Source organism: Mirounga angustirostris, unplaced genomic scaffold, assembly GCF_029215605.1.
Source record: "Mirounga angustirostris isolate CCGP_5_RB_7025 unplaced genomic scaffold, mMirAng1.0.hap1 SCAF_6, whole genome shotgun sequence".
Lineage (NCBI taxonomy): Eukaryota > Metazoa > Chordata > Mammalia > Carnivora > Phocidae > Mirounga > Mirounga angustirostris.
Window position 1 is genome coordinate 113,397,929 of NW_026991714.1, and position 18,567 is coordinate 113,416,495.

The following is an 18,567-nucleotide window of genomic DNA, read 5'->3' on the forward strand; positions in this document are numbered from 1 at the left end:
TCTGCTCATCACTGTATGTTCTTGTAAATCAAATATATTGGAGGAAGCTTAGCTCTTGCTTCAAGTAGTAGGATTGTGGTAATTGAAGTTCCAGATTATTTTACTTTAAAAAAAAGTTTTAAATCATCCTGTTTTCAAATTGTCATGACTGCAAAAAATATTGTCACAGTATCACCCATGGATTATAAAATTGACTGGAAGGACTTTAGGGTGATGGGCAGTAACCTTTGTGTCCCTGGGACAAATTCAGTCCTTGTAAGGAAATCTCAGTGGAGCTATTTTAACAGTAGCAGCAAAGGCATCAGAGAGCTGGTAATAAAGAGTTTATGAACATCCTGATGGCTCTCGGGTATAAACCTATTCTCTTCAAAATCCCGTATAGTAATTTTGCCCCAGCAATCCTTCCAGTGTTTTTGAAAAACAGCTTCAGACAGAACTGTTTGTTCACAGATTTAGGGTTCGACTATTTTAGGAAGTTATTCCCATTTTAAGAAATTCTCAGGATTGATAGAAACTTTAAAGGTTCTATGTTCCGACCTCTGCTAAAGTTGGGGATCCACACGTCTCCTCTATACATCCCCCTTCCCCCCCCCAAACACGTTTTGCATCCCATCTGTTTTTTTAGCGCAATGCCTGTAGTGACAGGGGCTCCTTGCCTCCCAAGACCACCTGTTTCATCTGTACGAACTTTAGAAAGCTTTTCCTCCTAATGACTATAAATCTCTTCCTGCCCCTTTGGACCACAGAGAACAAATCTAAAGCCTCTTTTTTTTTTTTTTAAAGATTTTATTTATTTATTTGAGAGAGAATGAGAGAGAGCACATGAGAGAGGGGAGGGTCAAAGGGAGAGGCAGACTCCCTGCTGAGCAGGAAGCCCGATGCAGGACTTGATCCAGGGACTCCAGGATCATGACCTGAGCCGAAGGCAGTCGCTTAACCAACTGAGCCACCCAGGCGCCCTCTTTTTTTTTTTTTTTAAAGATTTTATTTATTTACTTGAGAGAGAAAGAATGAGAGATAGAGAGCATGAGAGGGAGGAGGATCAGAGGGAGAAGCAGACTCCCTGCTGAGCAGGGAGCCCGATGCGGGACTCGATCCCGGGACTCCAGGATCATGACCTGAGCCGAAGGCAGTCGCTTAACCAACTGAGCCACCCAGGCGCCCCTCTAAAGCCTCTTTAATAAGATAGCCCTTTACTGTGTGAAGAAAGTTTTTTGTGTGGTCCTCTGTTCCTCCCCATACCGTCTTGTCTTTGCCCGTGAAAATGCTAGTTCCTGGTCACCTCAACTGCTCCGTGTATGATCAGCTTCAGTTACTCCGGTTTCTCAGTGTTACATGCAGAATCAAGTGTGGTTTGACCAGGCACACACAAAAAATGCAGAGAATAAATAACTCCTTTCCCTTTTTCTAAATACAGCCAAATCTCATGTTAGATATCGGATTGTCATGCCACACTGTTGAAACCTCTCGAGCTTCCGGTCAGCCAAAATACCCACCTTTCACTCATGCTACTGCTGAACCACACCTCTTCCATTCTTTATTGGTTCTTTTGGTTTCTTGACACAAATAGGATGGGAATGGAATGGGGTTTTGTTAAACAGTTGTTACATACTTGTCTATGTTAAATTTTATTATGTTAGAATTAGTCCTTTTCTGTAATTTGTCAGGATTTTGGGGGGATGCTAATTTGATTATTTCTTCCAGTTTTATGCCATTTGCATGTTTATAAACCACAAATTCTATACATTTTTTTAATCACTGAAAATTTTGAAAAAAGAACTGTGGTTAGAGCACTGAGCTCAGCAGTAATAACCAGTATCCTGAAAGCCCCCTAAACTAGGTGTATCACAAATTGAATTCCCTAATATAAGTTAGTTGCTAAAACTTCATAATGTGTGTTCCACTCCGTGTGCTGCTGCTTATAGCTGCAGAACTTTGGGGCACTTTTCTTTTTTAAAGTTGTTTTCTCACTTGTAAAGGAGTTGTAAGGATCAAATGATACGATAACGTATATGTAAAGAGTTTAGCACACAGGGCTTAATAAATGTTAGCTCTGATGATATAACTGAGCAGTCACTAAGCCAGTTATGTGCATCCCTAGGTACACACAGACTGTGTCACACAAGGATCGCATAGGCTAGTGGATAGTTCAGGGGAGTTGCTTTCCAGAGCCTAGTCCTCTTGGCCTGCCTGAGAACAGGGCTCCCCAGGCAGTTTCTGTTCCTTTTTTCCTTTGCACAACCACCCATCTCCCTCCTGGTTTACAGATTAAAGGCCTGGGACCGAAAACCTCATTTCCAAACAGTGTTGTAATTCAAATCTAAGTATCTAAGCTCACATGACTCTGGACAAATCACACAAATGGACATGGGTGGCAGATGGGAGTGGGGGAGTGTAGGAATAGGAAAGGTCCCCTCCCCCAACTTGACCATCTCATCTTTGCCCACCCAGGTAGCCTACCTAAGAGAGGAGGGAGCGGAGGCTGCTATTGCTGTTCTTGGTGAAGCCACTTTGGCTCTTCTAGGAGTTTATAAGCATTTTTGGCTTGTTCTAGAATCCCCACTAGGATCATGTCACATTTGCTAGAGCAAGAAGAATTAATTTATCGAATATTTACTGTTTGCATTTAATATGCTAGGTGCTTGGTATATGCTACCTCATTTCCTCGCAGTTGCCCCGTAAGGCAGGTGTTTTTTTGTCCTCCATTTTACAGCAGAGGAAACGAAAGCCCAGAGAGAAGTTCATCGTTCACAAAGTTAGTAAGTGGCAAAGCTAGGATTTAATAAACTGTTTGGTTCCAGAGCCCTTGCTTTTTCCATATTACCATGCGGCCTCCAAACTCTAGTTGGCCAAGTCTGCTTTCTTTTTCTTTAAAAAAAAAAAAAAAAAAAGTATAACATTTAGCCCTTCAGTCTCCAACACTTGTTCTTGCTAAAATCTTCCCATCACGCAAGCCTTCCAGGCCTCTCTCTTCCCTTGCTTGGTGTGATCACCTGGCTTCAGCTTTGAGGGCAGGCACTCATGCAGAACACAGGAGCCCTGGAGGATCTCTTCCTGTGTCTGGGAGAGCGGCTCCCACTGCATGGTGCTGATCTTTGTCCCCCTCATCTGTTCTGTCAGCAGCACATCCATTGCTTGGTGGTCGGTTTTCTAGCATTGCCAGAGAAACCCTTTCTTCGTTTTTCTTTGTATTTTCTCTTCTGCAAGGCTCAGCTCATTTTGATCGTTAGCCTTCCTGCAGCTGTTCTTGGATGCTTCGTAGTCCTTGTATTCATCTTTAGTTATGTACTCTTCATTCCATCCTTCGTGTAAATGTCCTCGATCTGGGATTATTTCAGAGTCACCTGTATAACTCCTAACATATCTGTCTTTTCTCTTTTTATGATCATTTAAAAGTAAAAATTGTTTTAATGTTAAAAATTCAGTTAAAGTGTAAAACTTGTGGTTTTGAAAGTTTCCAAATACTCTTGACCCACCTTCCCTGACAGAATCTCAAGTCATGGACTCCTGTTCACCTTTTTAAAGTCATGCTCAAGCATACTGAAGTTTTTCCTTTCTGGCCATCTGATATTTAAGAATAGCATGGTCAATTTCTGCTTATATTGTTGCTACTTTTATAATGACAAGCAATTCCTTTCTGTTACTATTTTGGTTCAGAATGGCAGTTTTCCCAGCAGTGCTGAAATGTCAGCATTCAAGTTAATAACTTGTCAAGTACTGTACCAGTCAAGTCAAACTTCACACATAATTGTTGATGTCTGTTCTCATGACTACGGTTTTTTCCTCTGCTCATTTTCTGACCTATTAGGGACACATCTCATATCTAGGTGGTGGTAGACTCTAAGAAGCTCAGGAATATGGCTTCTATATTTTCCCTTTGTCCTCACTGCATCTGCTTTAACTTGCTTCTGTGTGGGGTTCATTAGTTACAGCGAAGTTGTAAGCAGACTCTGCAGTATCTTCTACTTACTTGACTACTTTTTCTGACATGTCTTTTCTTTAGACTGGGATACCCTCCATTTAAGTACTGCTATGAGATCCTGTGTACCCTACTAGTTCATCATTGTGATAAAATGTCTTATCCATGTTTTTTAAGGAAAAGATCCCATGACTTACATTTTTATTAAAACAAATGAATAGTAATATATTAAGATATGCCAAAGTTTTGGTGTAAAATACTTATGAACTTATGTTTGTAATTTATAGTTCAGTGTTCCAACACACCATCCACATACATATGTTCTCCTTAGGAAAAATAATTTCACAGTCTTCACTATTTCAGCACAGATTCTAATTTTTCAGTAATCCTTTTTTACACATAAAATTCGGAGGTCTTGTTCTTTCAGCTGAATTAAAAATTATATTTATGAATATTAAAAAAACCTCATTATCAACTTAAAATATCAAGCCATTTTTAATTTTATCATTACTCTTCCTCTAGGATTCGCCAAAAGCCCAGCTACGCCGGACGATAGAATGTTGTCGGACCAATTTATGTAACCAGTATTTACAACCTACACTGCCCCCTGTTGTCATAGGTAGGTTAGCCGAGAAGAGCATGATCATGATTTTCAGTAAAATATTTTCTCTGGCTTTAACAGTAAGCAAGCTTTCTAGAATTTAACACTACAAACTGTTTTTCCCCTCTAATATGTGATAGAAAGATAATATGTATGCTTTATTGTTTACTCCCCTTGTCAGGTCCATTTTTTGATGGCAGCATTCGGTGGCTGGTTGTGCTCATTTCTATGGCTGTCTGCATAATTGCTATGATCATCTTCTCCAGCTGCTTTTGTTACAAGTAAGATAATTATTTTGATACAAAATATATTTTGTTGAATATTACGTATGAGCAGTTCTTTAAAAGCCAGTGCAAAGAAATTATTGAGACGCCATTAACTTGTATTCTCTGGTTCTATCTCCTTTAGGTTATAATCTCCTAACTAGATTATAATTTTCTTAAGGGAAAAGAGAACCTTACTACTAATCAGTTAGTTGAACGCAACTTTATACTTCTTGTTTTATTCATGAGTTCTTATGATTTTTCTTATTTATAGAATATTGAACTTTCTTATATATGAGTGTTGAAGATCTGTCTCAAAAAGCCAAGTACATTATCATTCATTAGTTATTTGTGGCTTCAGAATTGTTTGTGTTTAGTTGTGATTTCAGAGGACAGTTGCCAAAAGAGAAGAGTAGCAACAGGAGGGGATAAACTTCAGTAATAAAGCTTCATCTTACTGGCATACGAATAGACCAAGAGATCAGTAGAACAGGTTATTAGACCCATAAATAGACCCAGGTATATAAAGAAATTTAGTATATGGTAAAGGGAACATTTCGGATCACTGGGGATAATTCTATAAATGGATTTGGTAGTAGGTAGCTATATGGAAAAAGATAAAGTTTTTTTTTTTTAAAAAGATGAAGTTTAATCAGTTACCTACACTGGAATAAATTTTACCCAGCTTGGAACTAGATATATGGAAAATGAAGTGATTAAAGCACTGGAACAAACCCGTGGAAGAATTTTAAAAAATAATCTCAGGATGTGGAAGCCCTTTCTGAGTCTGACACAAAACTGAAAAGCAAAAAAACCACACACACAGAAAACAAAACTTTAAATTAAAAAAAAAAAATTGTGTCAATTACGTAAAAATAAAACTTTACTAGGTGGCAGAAACCACCATAAACAGAATGCGAACAGTGAAAAATATCGGCATCTTATATTACAGAGAGCTGATTTCTCAAATATAGAGAGCTTTTATAAATCAAAAAGAAAAAAACCTTAACAGTTCAGTGGGAAAATGAATATTTACCTAAAAGGAAATACTTAGAGTTCTTAAAAGCAAAATAAAAAGATGACCCAAGAATACTCACCATATGAAAAATACAAATTAAAATCATACTGAGATACTGTTTTTCACCTGTTATACTGGCAGAAATTCTTAGATAAAGAGGCAGGTTGAGCATACTTACTCTTGCTGCCTCCAGTAAAAAAGCAATAGTTTTTAACTTCTTTGTCCAACTAGGACGAGGAAAACAGGAGATAACAGCAAAAAACTTTGGAACTTGGGAAGCTTTTGGATAAGTAGTAAGTGACTTTGCAGACCTAAAAAATCAGACTCCTAGGCTAGACTTTTGAGACAGTAAAAAAGCAACCAGTTTATATCATAGAATTCTCCAAGAAGCTCAAGAATCGGCGGTACCAGTTATCTCTGGAAGTAAAGTTGAGAGTGGCAGTAAAACCAAGAGGATTGCTTGAAAGTCTATTTTTAGAAAGTCAGATGCTGTGTGTGTTACGCAATAGTGCATTAAGAAATCACTCCCAAACACAGTGGCTTAAAACAGCAATTATTGTCTCTCACGGTGGGTCAGAAATTCAGGAGTGAGTGACTGGGTGTCAGGATCTTTCATAACATCCAGTCAGATGTCAGCAGAGGGTGTGTTCGCCTGAAGGCTTGACTGGAGCTGGTAGATCACCTTCCAAGATAAAGGTAGCTCACTTCTAAGGCTCACAAATTGGCGGGAAGCCTTAGTTTCTCTGATGTGAGCCTCTCTACAGAGCTGCTTGAGTGTCCTTGCAGCGTGAAGCCTGGCTTTTTCCTCCTAGAGTGAGTGATCCAGGAGATTAAGGTGGAAGCTGCAAAGCTACATGCAATCTAGACTCAAAAGTCACACCATCACTTCTGCCACATTCTCCTGGTCACACAGGTCAGCCCTACTGTGTTATGGAAGGGAACTAAACAAGGACATGCATACCAGGAGGTGAGGGTCCTTGTGGGCCATTTTGGATGGCAAGTACCACAGATGATGAGATTCGCTACTCCTGTTCTGAATAGTCACTTCCCCACCATCTCCCTAATAGAAGGCTAGAAGTGTATTCTCTGGAAAGAACAAAGATAAGATTCTTAGTGTGGCATCCATTTATCGAGAGTGAGGTATTACAGTGAAAACATGGAGGTACAGTGAACATTTACATACTGATTGGTGGGCCCCTCAACTATCCCAGAACCCTGTCAGCCAGGCTTGTTCAAATAACAAATTGGAAGAATCTTCTTGGGGAAATCCGTCCAGCCCAAGAGAAAAGACCTAAGTATACTGACCCCAATGGACCCAATGAAATGGCCCAGGCAGTCATCTTACAGTGAAGCCTATAATCAGTAAACCCCACTCACATACTAATAACTGCCCATCAGGCAGTGAAAGACACTAATCCCTGAAAAACAGGAGATAAATGAAGTGAGCCTTATGATTGCCCTCCTTACTGCCCAGAGTTTCTAGCTATAGGACACAGGAGGAACCCAGGTGTAGCCCAGAAGGCTCTGACTCTCCAGGAGATGTAGCTGAGTCGGGGGTACGAATAGCAGTTATAGTTCATAGGACAGAGTACTGGAGAGGAGAGTGCTTCACAGGGAAAGAACTCTGGATATATTCAGAAAGTTCCCATCAAATATTCAGCTGAATCTTGATCAGCACGTACAAGTGAGGAAACTACCCAAGTCTGGGAAAGAGTGCCTGAAAAGACTGAGGAAAACATTGTTCGATGCTCACACAATCTGGGAATAGTGTCTGTTCCCACCAGCTGTGAGACTTGAAAACCTCATAATTCACAGGCCTTTGGTTAGAGTACTCAGAAGGGTCTTGCTTCAGTATTGCAAATAATTAGCCCTAGACTAAAAATGACACTGGTCGCACCTCAGAAGGATTGTCCTGTTTCCAAATAGCTGTATCCTAGAACATAATTCAAGAATATTCAGAGGGATACAAAAATACCCAGCACCCAACAAGGTAAAATTCACAGTGTCTGTCATCCAGTCAACAATCACCAGGCATGCAAAAATACAACCAATACAACCAATAATGAAGAATCAAAAACACCAACCCAGAACTGATCTAGATTTTAGAATTAGTAGACAGGGGCATTAAGATAGTTATTATACCAGTATTTTATATGTTCAAAAAGTGAAATAGAGACAAAGAAGATATAAAAAGACCCAAATCAAACTTTAGGAAATGAGATCTGTACTATCTGAGATGAAATGTACACTGGCTGAGATTAATGGCAAATTAGATACTATAGAAGAAAATAGGATTAGGCATGAAGACATTGCAATAGAAACTAAACAAACAGAGTGCCTGGGTGGCTCAGTCAGTTAAGCGCCTGCCATTGGCTCAGGTCATGATCCCAGGGTCCTGGGATTGAGTCCTGCTTCGGGCTCCCTGCTCAGTGGGGAGCCTGCTTCTCCCTCTCTCTCTGCTGCTCCCCCTACTTGTGCTCGCTCGCTCTGTCAAATAAATAAATCTTAAAAAAAAAAAGAAACTACAAACTAAACCATTAAAAAATAACTTAAAAAAGGAATTAAGCACCAGTGAGCTGTGGTACTTCAAACAGCCTAATATGTGTGTGTGTGTGTGCGTGTGTGTATTTGTGTGGAATACTGCAGGGGTTAGGGGCACCGATGCCTGTGCAGTCAAAAATCTGTGCATAACCGACTCCCCCAAAACGTAACTACTGATAGCCTGCTGTTGACTGGAAGCCTTACCAATAAAACAAAACGCCTGATTAACACACATTTTTTGTCTGGTGTGTACTATATGCTATATTCTTAGAGTAGAGTAAGCTCTTAGAGAAAAGAAAATGTGTTAAGAAAATCATGAGGAAAGAAAATGCATTTACAGTACTATGCTGTATTGAAAAAAAGATCTACATATAAATGGACCCATGCGGTTCAAACCCCGTCATTCAAGGGTCAACTGTATATACACTGGAGTTCCCAAAGGAAAGGAGAGAAGAGGAGGAGAGAGAGTGAAATATTTTAAGAAATAATGACCAAGATTTTTTTCAGATTTAATTAGAACTGTAAACCCGTAGAGCCAAAGTACAAGAAACTCAAAACTACACCAAGGTACATCATTATCAAATTGCTCAAAGCCAGTAATAAAAAAAATCTTAAATGCAGCCAGAGAAAAAAGGCAGATTAGGTATAGAGGAAGAAAGGTAAGGATGATGGTAGCCAACTTTTCAGGGGAAACAATGCCTAGAGCAGAGCAGCATCTTTAAAGTACTCAAGGAAAGGGGCGCCTGGGTGGCTCAGTCAGTTAAGCGTCTGCCTTCGGCTCAGGTCATACTCTTGGGGTCCTGGGATCGAGCCCCGCATCAGGTTCCCTGCTCAGTGGGGAGCCTGCTTCTCCTTCTCCCTCTACTTGGGCTCTCTCTCTCTGCCACATAAATAAATAAAATCTTTAAAAAAAAATAGATGAATATAGAACTTGGATAAAATTAAAAACAAAGTTCTAAAAGTGTTATAAGGGGGTGGATGAGAGTGTGGGGAAGATGGGCTGTCCTATAAGGGTGGAGGGTTTGTAACTGGTATAACCTTCAAGGAGGAGGTCAGTAGAGCATGCCATCAAAATTCCAAATTCAGTTCTAACTTCTAGCAATGTGTATACAGATATGCCAGGAACTTTTTCCATTTTAGCCTTGTATGATATAAGACTAGAAACAGTGTAAATGGTCCTGGTGAGGGAATGGTTAACTGCCATACAATGGAGTACTGTTCGCCATGAAAGGAAGAGGAGGCTCTATGTACTGCTGTGGAATGGATGCAGATGGAGGGCTCAGTGAGAACGCAAGCTGCAGGATGGCGTGTATGGCCATACTACCATTTCTGGAAGAAAAAAGAGAAACGGGGGAGGTGAACAGCAGTATATATATTTTTTATCTAAATAGACATAAAGGCTGTCCTGAAGATTACCGAACAGATTGTGGAAACCGTTCCAGTTCCGGGCTTTTTCCAGTTCCTCCTTGATGGCGTAGGGATAGGGCAGGAGGAAGATTTTTCACTGCACATCCTTCTCTGCGAATTTTAAACCATTTGTGAGTCAGTTACTCATAGAAGGTTTTAAAAATAAAATTCAAAAATGGCTAAGTATATTGGGCTGTCCATAGAGAAAACAAACCTGACTTGATGTTTTCTGTAATTTCCATCCTTTACTGTAAGTGCCAAATGGATTAAAGGACTAAATGAGAGAATCAGAATTTTAACACCTTTAAAATGTGCTAATGACATTAGGGTTGAGAAGATGGTCTTTAAACACGGCACAAAAAACATGTATCAAAAAGGGGGGAAATTGGGGCGCCTGAGTGGCTCAGTCGTTAAGCATCTCCTTCGGCTCAGGTCATGATCCCAGGGTCCTGGGATGGAGTCCCACACCGGGCTCCCTGCTCGGTGGGAAGCCTGCTTCTCCCTCTCCCACTCTCCCAGCTTGTATTCCCTCTCTCACTGTGTCTCTCTCTGTCAAATAAATAAGATCTTAAAAAAAAGGGAGGGGGGAATTGTTAAGTTTAAATTGACAACATTAAAAAAACAAAACAGGGGCGCCTGGGTGGCTCAGTCAGATAAGCGGCTGCCTTCGGCTCAGGTCATGTTCCCAGGGTCCTGGGATCGAGCCCCGCATTGGGCTCCCTGCTCGGCGGAGAGCCTGCTTCTCCCTCTCCCTCTGTCTGCCACTCTGCCTACTTGTGCTCTCTATCTCTGTTAAAGAAATAAATAAAAATCTTTAAAAAATAAAAATAAACAAAACAAAGCACAGTAAGTGGAGTGACAGGATACTGACAGACTGAGAGAAGACTCGTGTAGCATAATTAACAAAGATTTAGCATCCAGATTATATAAGAAACTCCTAATGAATCAATGAGAAAAAAAGAAAACATCCCTGTTAAATAGCATGAATAGGCACTTTACAGAATAGGCAAAATAATATGAGGAGCAGTTCACAGAAGAAAATGAACCATAGGAAAAAATACGAACTTTCTTAGAAGTCTGGGGAAAATGAGTCCGTTCATACCCATCAGGTTGGTAACAGCATAAAAATGTGCATATTCTAGTGCAAACTTGGAACATGGGGAAATGCACATTGTGATACTATACTTTATAATATATTATAAAATATTGTAATAGTATTATATATAGTGTAATGTATAGTATAGTATAATATATAGTATAGTGTAGTATAATATAAATAGTAATCATAGTTATAGTATAGTATATACTATATACTATAGTAGTATAATATAAAATATTGTATTATGTTTTATATTTATATTAATTGTAATTATAGTAATATATATTATATAAAATATTAAAATAGTATTATAAAGTATCATATATAAATATTTTATAGCATATTATTATTATACTTTATATATTATTCCACTTTGGAGAGCAATTAAGTGATATCACTAAAATTGAAAGTGTGTGTACCTTTGAGAAATTCTTATACTCCTGCACAAGAGACTGGCACAAAAATATTTTTTGCGTTACTATTTGTATTAACAAACTTTTGGAATTAACAGATATGACTGTCAAAATAAATTGGGGTAAATTCCTAACAAGAACCCAAGGTACCATTTAAATCGTTTCCTTGGCAGAATAGTAGTGACTGAGACTGGCTCCCAGGCCCAGGCCTCTGGGTTTGGATCCCAGCTTTGCCACTTGATGGTGTCTGACTTGGGACAAATGATGAACCTCTGGGCCATGGTTTCGCAATAGCATTCACCTCTTAGGAGTTTTGTGAAGAGGAAGTGAGTCCTAGAACAATGCATGACACACTCAGCATCAATAAAAATGAGCTATTGTTTTTAAACAGGTATCAGCATGGATAAATACATAAAACATAAGGAAGTTGTTTTTTTTTTTTTAAGGAAGATATCAAGTAGTAATACAGCATATGCCATTTGAGTCACTTTGTATCCAGAGAAACAGTGTTGTTTATGAAGATATTCAAATAAGAAGGACATACCACCTTTCAGGATAGTGTTTGTTTCTGAGGAGTAAAGGAAGGAAATGGAATTATCAGGGAGATGGCAAGAGCTTCAAATATTTCTAATGTTTTGTCTTTAAAATAAATATAATGTTAATATTTATTCAGTTAATGATCTACACATGGGTGGCAGTTAAATCTCTACTTTTCCTGTATGTTTGAAGTATTTCATAATTTGAAACTGTAAAAAAAACCTTCAAAACTGTCAGAATGAGGGCGCCTGGGCGGCTCAGTCGTTAGAGGTCTGCCTTCGTCTCAGGTCATGGTCCTGGGATCCTGGGATCGAGCCCCACATCGGGCTCTCTGCTTGGCGGGGAGTCTGCTTATCCTTCTCCCACTCCCCTTGCTTGTGTTCCCTTTCTCGCTATCTCTCTCTGTCAAATAAATAAAATCTTCAAAAAAAACCCAAAAAACTGTCAGAATGAGTTCAGAGAACTTGTTTGATTTCTTTGCATCAGCTCCTTTTCCCTTTTTTAAAATGGAACTATATTCATTGTTCATTTTGATACAACAAAATTCAAAATACTGACAAATTCAAACGGGAAAGCTTATGTAAAGTAGAAGGTGGGTACTCCAACATGCCCAGAAATAACTGCTATTTACAACTTGTTATATATCTCTTCTGATCTTTTTAGACATATGTAGATATATATAATTTTTAAAAATTGTATAGCTAGGATCACACTTCTGCGTGCTGTTTTTTTTTTCACTAGACAGTGCACTGTGGACATCTTTCCATTTTAACACGTACATAGAACTCTACCTGATAAACTCCATTCCTAGACATTAACAGAGGAGATATTATCCCGTAAGACTAATTTGGATGTGATTCTATCTGAAGGAAGGATGATGGTGTCGACAGCCTCAAGATTTTTCTTACCCTAGAACTTTGTATTTGTAGTTTGGGAATTTTAATGTAGGTTATTTTCTGCTTTTTTAAAAGACATTATTGCAAGAGCATCTCAAGCAGACGTCGTTATAATCGTGATTTGGAACAAGATGAAGCATTTATTCCAGTCGGAGAATCATTAAAAGACCTCATTGACCAGTCACAGAGTTCTGGTAGTGGATCCGGACTACCTTTATTGGTAAGATAAAATGTCATATAGACATGAGTGGTTTATTGGTACAGATTGTGTCCTTATATGTTGGTAGGCAGCGTAATTGTTATAGATTAGGGAACATTACTAGACACATTTTTTTCTTCCTTCTTATTTAGAAAGATGGCTGCAGTCATACAAGAAGAAATCAGTTAAAAGTAAGAACTGTGAGACAAAAAGAATAGAATAGGCAGTAAGATAGAGCCACAAGCAAAGAGGAAAGAAAATGTGATCATGAAGTTCTATATAAGTGCTAGAGTTAGCTCACAAGTTTTGCTTTTAACAGCCAACTTGAAGGAGTCAGGTATAAATTCCTTGCACCTAAGATTAAATTCATTAGTTGAGAGAAGTATAACTATTTCAAATTAATAAATACTAGATATCCAGACATATTTTTAATTGTTTAATTGCATTTGTTTAAAGTAAGTACATTGATCTCTAATTTTTTAATTTATTTATTTATTTTTTAAAAGATTTTATTTATTTATTTGAGAGAGAGAGAATGAGAGAGAGCAAGCACATGAGAGGGGGGAGGGTCAGAGTGAGAAGCAGACTCCCTGCTGAGCAGGGAGCCCGATGCGGGACTCGATTCAGGGACTCCAGGATCATGACCTGAGCCGAAGGCAGTCGCTTAACCAACTGAGCCACCCAGGCGCCCAATTTTTTAATTTATTGAATTAAATAATTCTGTAATTGAATTGGAAAGGTTAAAGTAAAACTGTCTTCATGTGCAGACAACATGATTATCTACAAAGAAAAATTTTAAGGATGATACCATAAAGCTATAACAACCAGCAAGTGAGTTTACCAGGGTTGTAAAATATAAGGTCACTATACAGAAATCATTGAATATAGGTACACTGGCAATGAGCAGTTAGGAATTAAAATGTTAAAAGCAGTACCATTTAAAATAGCTTCAAAAAACATCAAATATTTTAGAATAAGCTTAACAAAATCTATGTAAGACCTGGGCACTGAAAATTAGAAAACACTGCCAAGAGAAATTAACAGAGCCCTAAATAAGGGGAGATGTATATCCTGTTTTTGACTCAGTAGACGCAGTATTAAAATTTCAGTTATCCTAAGTTGACTTATAGTTCTATTCAATCCAAAATCAGAGCAAACGTTTATAGAAATTGATAAACTGATCTAACATTTATATGGAAATGCAAAAGACCTAGAAGAGCCAAAACACTTTTGAAAAAGAGCAAAGGATTCACTGCCTGCTTTCTGGACCTACCATAAAGCTACAGTTATCAGCTTAGTGTGGTCCTTAAGGATAAGAATAAATATGTGTGTCAGTGGAAGAGAATAGAGGGCATAGAAATGGACACAAATGTCACTTGATTTGGGTGCCAGAGTAATTCGGTGGGAAGAAGATGGTCTGTTCCACAAATGGTGCAGGGAAGACTGAGCATCCGTTTCCCAAAATGTGTATTTCTTTTTTTTTTTTTTAAAGATTTTATTTATTTATTTGAGAGAGAGAATGAGAGAGAGAGCACATGAGAGGGGGGAGGGTCAGAGTGAGAAGCAGACTCCCTGCCGAGCAGGGAGCCCGATGCGGGACTCGATCCAGGGACTCCAGGATCATGACCTGAGCCGAAGGCAGTCGCTTAACCAACTGAGCCACCCAGGCGCCCCTCCCAAAATGTGTATTTCGACCCTTATCTCCAAATATGAAATTACCTTGAAATGGACCATAGACCTAAATGTAAAATGTAAAATTTAAAGTCTAAAAACCTTTAAAAGAAAATGTTTTAGAAAATCATTGTTTCCTTGGGTTAAGCAAGGTTTCTTAGGACACAAAAAGCATGAATCATTTTTAAAATGATAAATTAGGCTTTTTTAAAATTTGAAACTTTTTTTTTTTTTTAAACATTTTATTTATTTATTCATTTGACAGACACAGCGAGAGAGGGAACACAAGCAGGGGGAGTGGGAGAGGGAGAAGCAGGCTTCCCGCAGAGCAGGGAGCCTGATGCGGGGCTCGATCCCAGGACCCTGGGATCATGACCTGAGCCGAAGGCAGTTGCTTAACGACTGAGCCACCCAGGCGCCCCCAAATTTGAAACTTTTCCTATTCAGAAGACACTTAGCTTAAGCAAAGGAAAAAATAAGTCACAAACTGGCAACACAGATCTGAAAGAATTTGTGTTGCGGAATATATAAAGAATGTCTACAATTCAGTAATAAGACAACCCCATTTTTTAAAATGGATAAAAGATTTGAACAGATACTTCCCAAAAGAAGAGAAAGGAATTGCAGCAGATAAGCACAAGAAAAGGCAGGGAATTGCAAGTTAAACATTAAAGTGAGATACTGTACATCCACTAGCATGACTAAGACTGAGAATATTAAGTGCGGAAAAGAGTATAGATCAGCTAGAAATCTCATACATTGCTGATTGAAATGAAAACATTTCAGGCACTTTGGGAAGTGGATTGACAGTTGACTGAAAAGGTTAAGCATATACTTTCTATACAGTGAAGCAGTTCTTCCACTGAGTATTTACCAAAGAGATCTGCAGGCATGCCCACACAAAGACCCAAATGTGAATGTTCACAGCAGCTTTATTCGTAAGACATAAATTGTCAACAACCCAAAAGTCCATCATTTGGTAAATGGATAAACAGATCGTGGTGCATTCATACAGTGGAACATTCCTCATCAATAAAAAAGGAACTACTGATACAGGCAACAACAATATAGATGAATTTGAAGTGTTTTATGCTAAGCGAAAGAAGCTAGACACAAAAGACTACATATTGTATGTTTTCACTTACGTGATATTCTAGAAAAGATAAAACTGTAGGAAAAGAAAACAGATCAATGATGCCAGGGCCTGGGGGTGGGTGGGGAGGGGATTGACTTTAAAGAGGCAAGAGGGAACTTTCTTGGGTGATGGAAACATTCTCTATCTTAATTGTGGTGGTGGTTATATGACTGTATACACTCGTCAGACAGTTCTCAAAAAGAGTGGATTTTGTTGTATGTAACTTACTACCTCAATAATCCTGTCTTCTTTAAAAATTACAAAGGATTCTGAAATAACTGATACATAAAATAAGTCAGTTTAGGTATGCACAGAATCTAATTCATTTTAACTGCATTTCCAACCTGGACCTTAGGGTTCTTTTTAATTTAGAATGGCCACTAGTGCTTCTGAAAATGAAAGGTAGCAATTAATGTGCATCTTTGAGTCAACAAAAATTAATGAAAGCACTTACTATATTTCAAGTGTTCCCCTAAACAAACCCCTATATTCTGTGAGTAGGAAGGAATAGAATTCAAACAAATCCATATATAAATAATAATAAAATTGTAATTGTGATAAGTGCAGCAGCTGAGAGGTATACGTGTGCTATGAAGGTGTTTCACAGAAACGACCCTCTTAAGTAAAGGGAACTGCACGTGCAAAAAGACTCTGAGACAAGAATATGCAGGAATGAATTCTAAAAGCTGAAGTAAGGGGAATAAGAGGTGGGTCATGAGAGCAAATGATGAGGCTGGAGAGTCAGGCAGGGGCCAGATTATGTAATGTAGAATCTTAATGACTTGAGTGGAAGATGTAACATTTTCATCATTATCGTTAAGATTATTTTAAATATATTGCAGAAATGTAGAGTTATCTGAAAATCGCAGGAAAGAATGGTACTCTTCTTGTAACTGTAAAAAAAGATTTGTAACTCTTGCTCTCTTTAGATTTTGCTGCACAATAAAGCATCCCTAAACTTAGTGGCTTGAAGTAACAAACATTTATTATCTCTCATGATTCTGTGGGTCTGCTGGGCAGTTCCTTTTCTGGACCTGCTCAGCTAGAGAGCTAGATGATATAGTTCACGGACACGGCCAGGGGCTCCCAGGGTTTTTTCACCCCTTATAGAGTTCTCCAGAACAGCAAGGAAGGGCAAGCCCCAGAGCACAAACACTTTTAAAGTCTCTACTTGCATCACATCTGCTGTTGTTCCATTGCCAAAAGCAAATCCTGTCGCCACGCCCAGAGTCTGCACAGGAGACTACCCAAGGATGTGGACTGGGACTGGGAGCAGAATTATGTTGACCATTTCTGCAAACAATCTATCACGTCAACTAACCCGTTAGTGTGCGATTTCACAATGTATATTGTACGTTGTTTCATCTTGTTTTAAATCCTTTATAAATTCCACCATTGGGGTGGGTTGGTTGTACATCCCATCCTTTTCGATGGGACAAGCTATTGGGCCACTTTCTCAGTCTTAGCCGGTTCTTTTCATCAAGAACTCCACAAACATTCTGCTTTTATCGTGAAGGTTCAGCGAACTATTGCCAAACAGATTCAGATGGTTCGGCAAGTCGGTAAAGGCCGGTACGGAGAAGTGTGGATGGGTAAATGGCGTGGTGAAAAGGTGGCAGTCAAAGTGTTTTTTACCACTGAAGAAGCTAGCTGGTTTCGAGAAACGGAAATCTATCAAACTGTGCTGATGCGCCACGAAAACATACTTGGTGGGTACACATTTGGTTTCGGCCGATTCCATATTCTGACAGGGTTAGTGGGGTGCGGTGGAAGCCTGCCACACGGGCTTTGAAAACATACGTGAATTCCATTATGTGCATATGGCTAAAGGAAACCCACGAGAATACAGTTTAATTACAAAACAATCCTGAATGCCCACCAACCACTTTATTTACTGTCCAACTAGGAAAACAATAGGGAGTTTCAAATTCGAAGTAGTGCTAGTTTATTGGACTTACTCATATAGTAACACAGCCCAAGTTTTTTAAAGGTAATTTAAGCAATTTTCTAGTGTAACTTTAACTATATGTGCCTTTTGCCTTTTATAAACTGAACCCCCCCACCTTCATTTACAAAATAGAAAAATAATTTATGTATGATCTGATTGGTAGGGTGCAGAAACTCCTCTAGCTTTCCTGACTTTTCAGCTACTATTTCCCTACCCTTTAATTTAGAGAGTGCCGCAAGTATTCCAGACACTTAACTGTTAGTTTTCTGAGGGCTGTCACAACAAATTACCACAAACTGGGTGGCTTAAAACAACAGAAATTTATTTTCCCGGAGTTGTGGAAGCCATAAGTTTAAAAGGAGCGTGTCGGCAGGGCCATGCTCTCTGAAGGCTCTAAGAGAGGCCCCTTCCTTACCTCCTCCCAGCTTCTGGTGACTGCCAGCAATTTTTGGCACTTCTTGGCTTGGAGATAGCACTCTTGCTCTCTTGTTGTCACATGGCCTTCTCCCCTGTATGTCCACATTCCCCTCTTGGAAGGATAATGGTCACTGAATCAGGGCCCACTTGAATCTAGTATTGACCTTCTCTGAACTTGGTTATATCTACAAAGACCCTATTCCAAATAAGGTCACGTATACCGGTACCAAGTGGACGTGAATTGGCATGGAGTGGGGGGTGCGCAGTATTCAACCCAGCACTCACTGACCTTCTGAAGGGAAAGGGACAAGAAAAAGAAAGAAAGGAGGCTGGTATCATGGCCCTGCTTATCAGTGAGCCAGATAGATAGGCAGGTGGGCTGAGGCTTGATGGGCAAGTGGGAGCTGGCTTAGGAGCAAACTCATGGTTGAACATTTTAACTTTATTATTTTAATGTGTCCACTTTTCAATTTGAAATTGAGAGCTTTTCTACATTCCTTCTT

At 39.1% G+C, this 18,567-nt stretch overlaps 1 protein-coding gene across 10 annotated transcripts in view; it reads left to right on the forward strand.

Annotated features, from left to right (window-relative positions):
- Nucleotides 1-18,567, forward strand: part of BMPR1A (bone morphogenetic protein receptor type 1A) — a 144,863-nt gene that overhangs the window by 116,157 nt on the left and 10,139 nt on the right. For all 10 annotated transcript variants that reach the window (XM_054508253.2, XM_054508251.2, XM_064594912.1 and 7 more), the window contains 4 exons: nt 4,442-4,538; nt 4,702-4,801; nt 12,770-12,914; nt 17,216-17,408. In XM_054508253.2, coding sequence (XP_054364228.1) covers nt 4,442-4,538; nt 4,702-4,801; nt 12,770-12,914; nt 17,216-17,408 — 535 coding nt within the window. The remainder of the gene's footprint in view (nt 1-4,441; nt 4,539-4,701; nt 4,802-12,769; nt 12,915-17,215; nt 17,409-18,567) is intronic.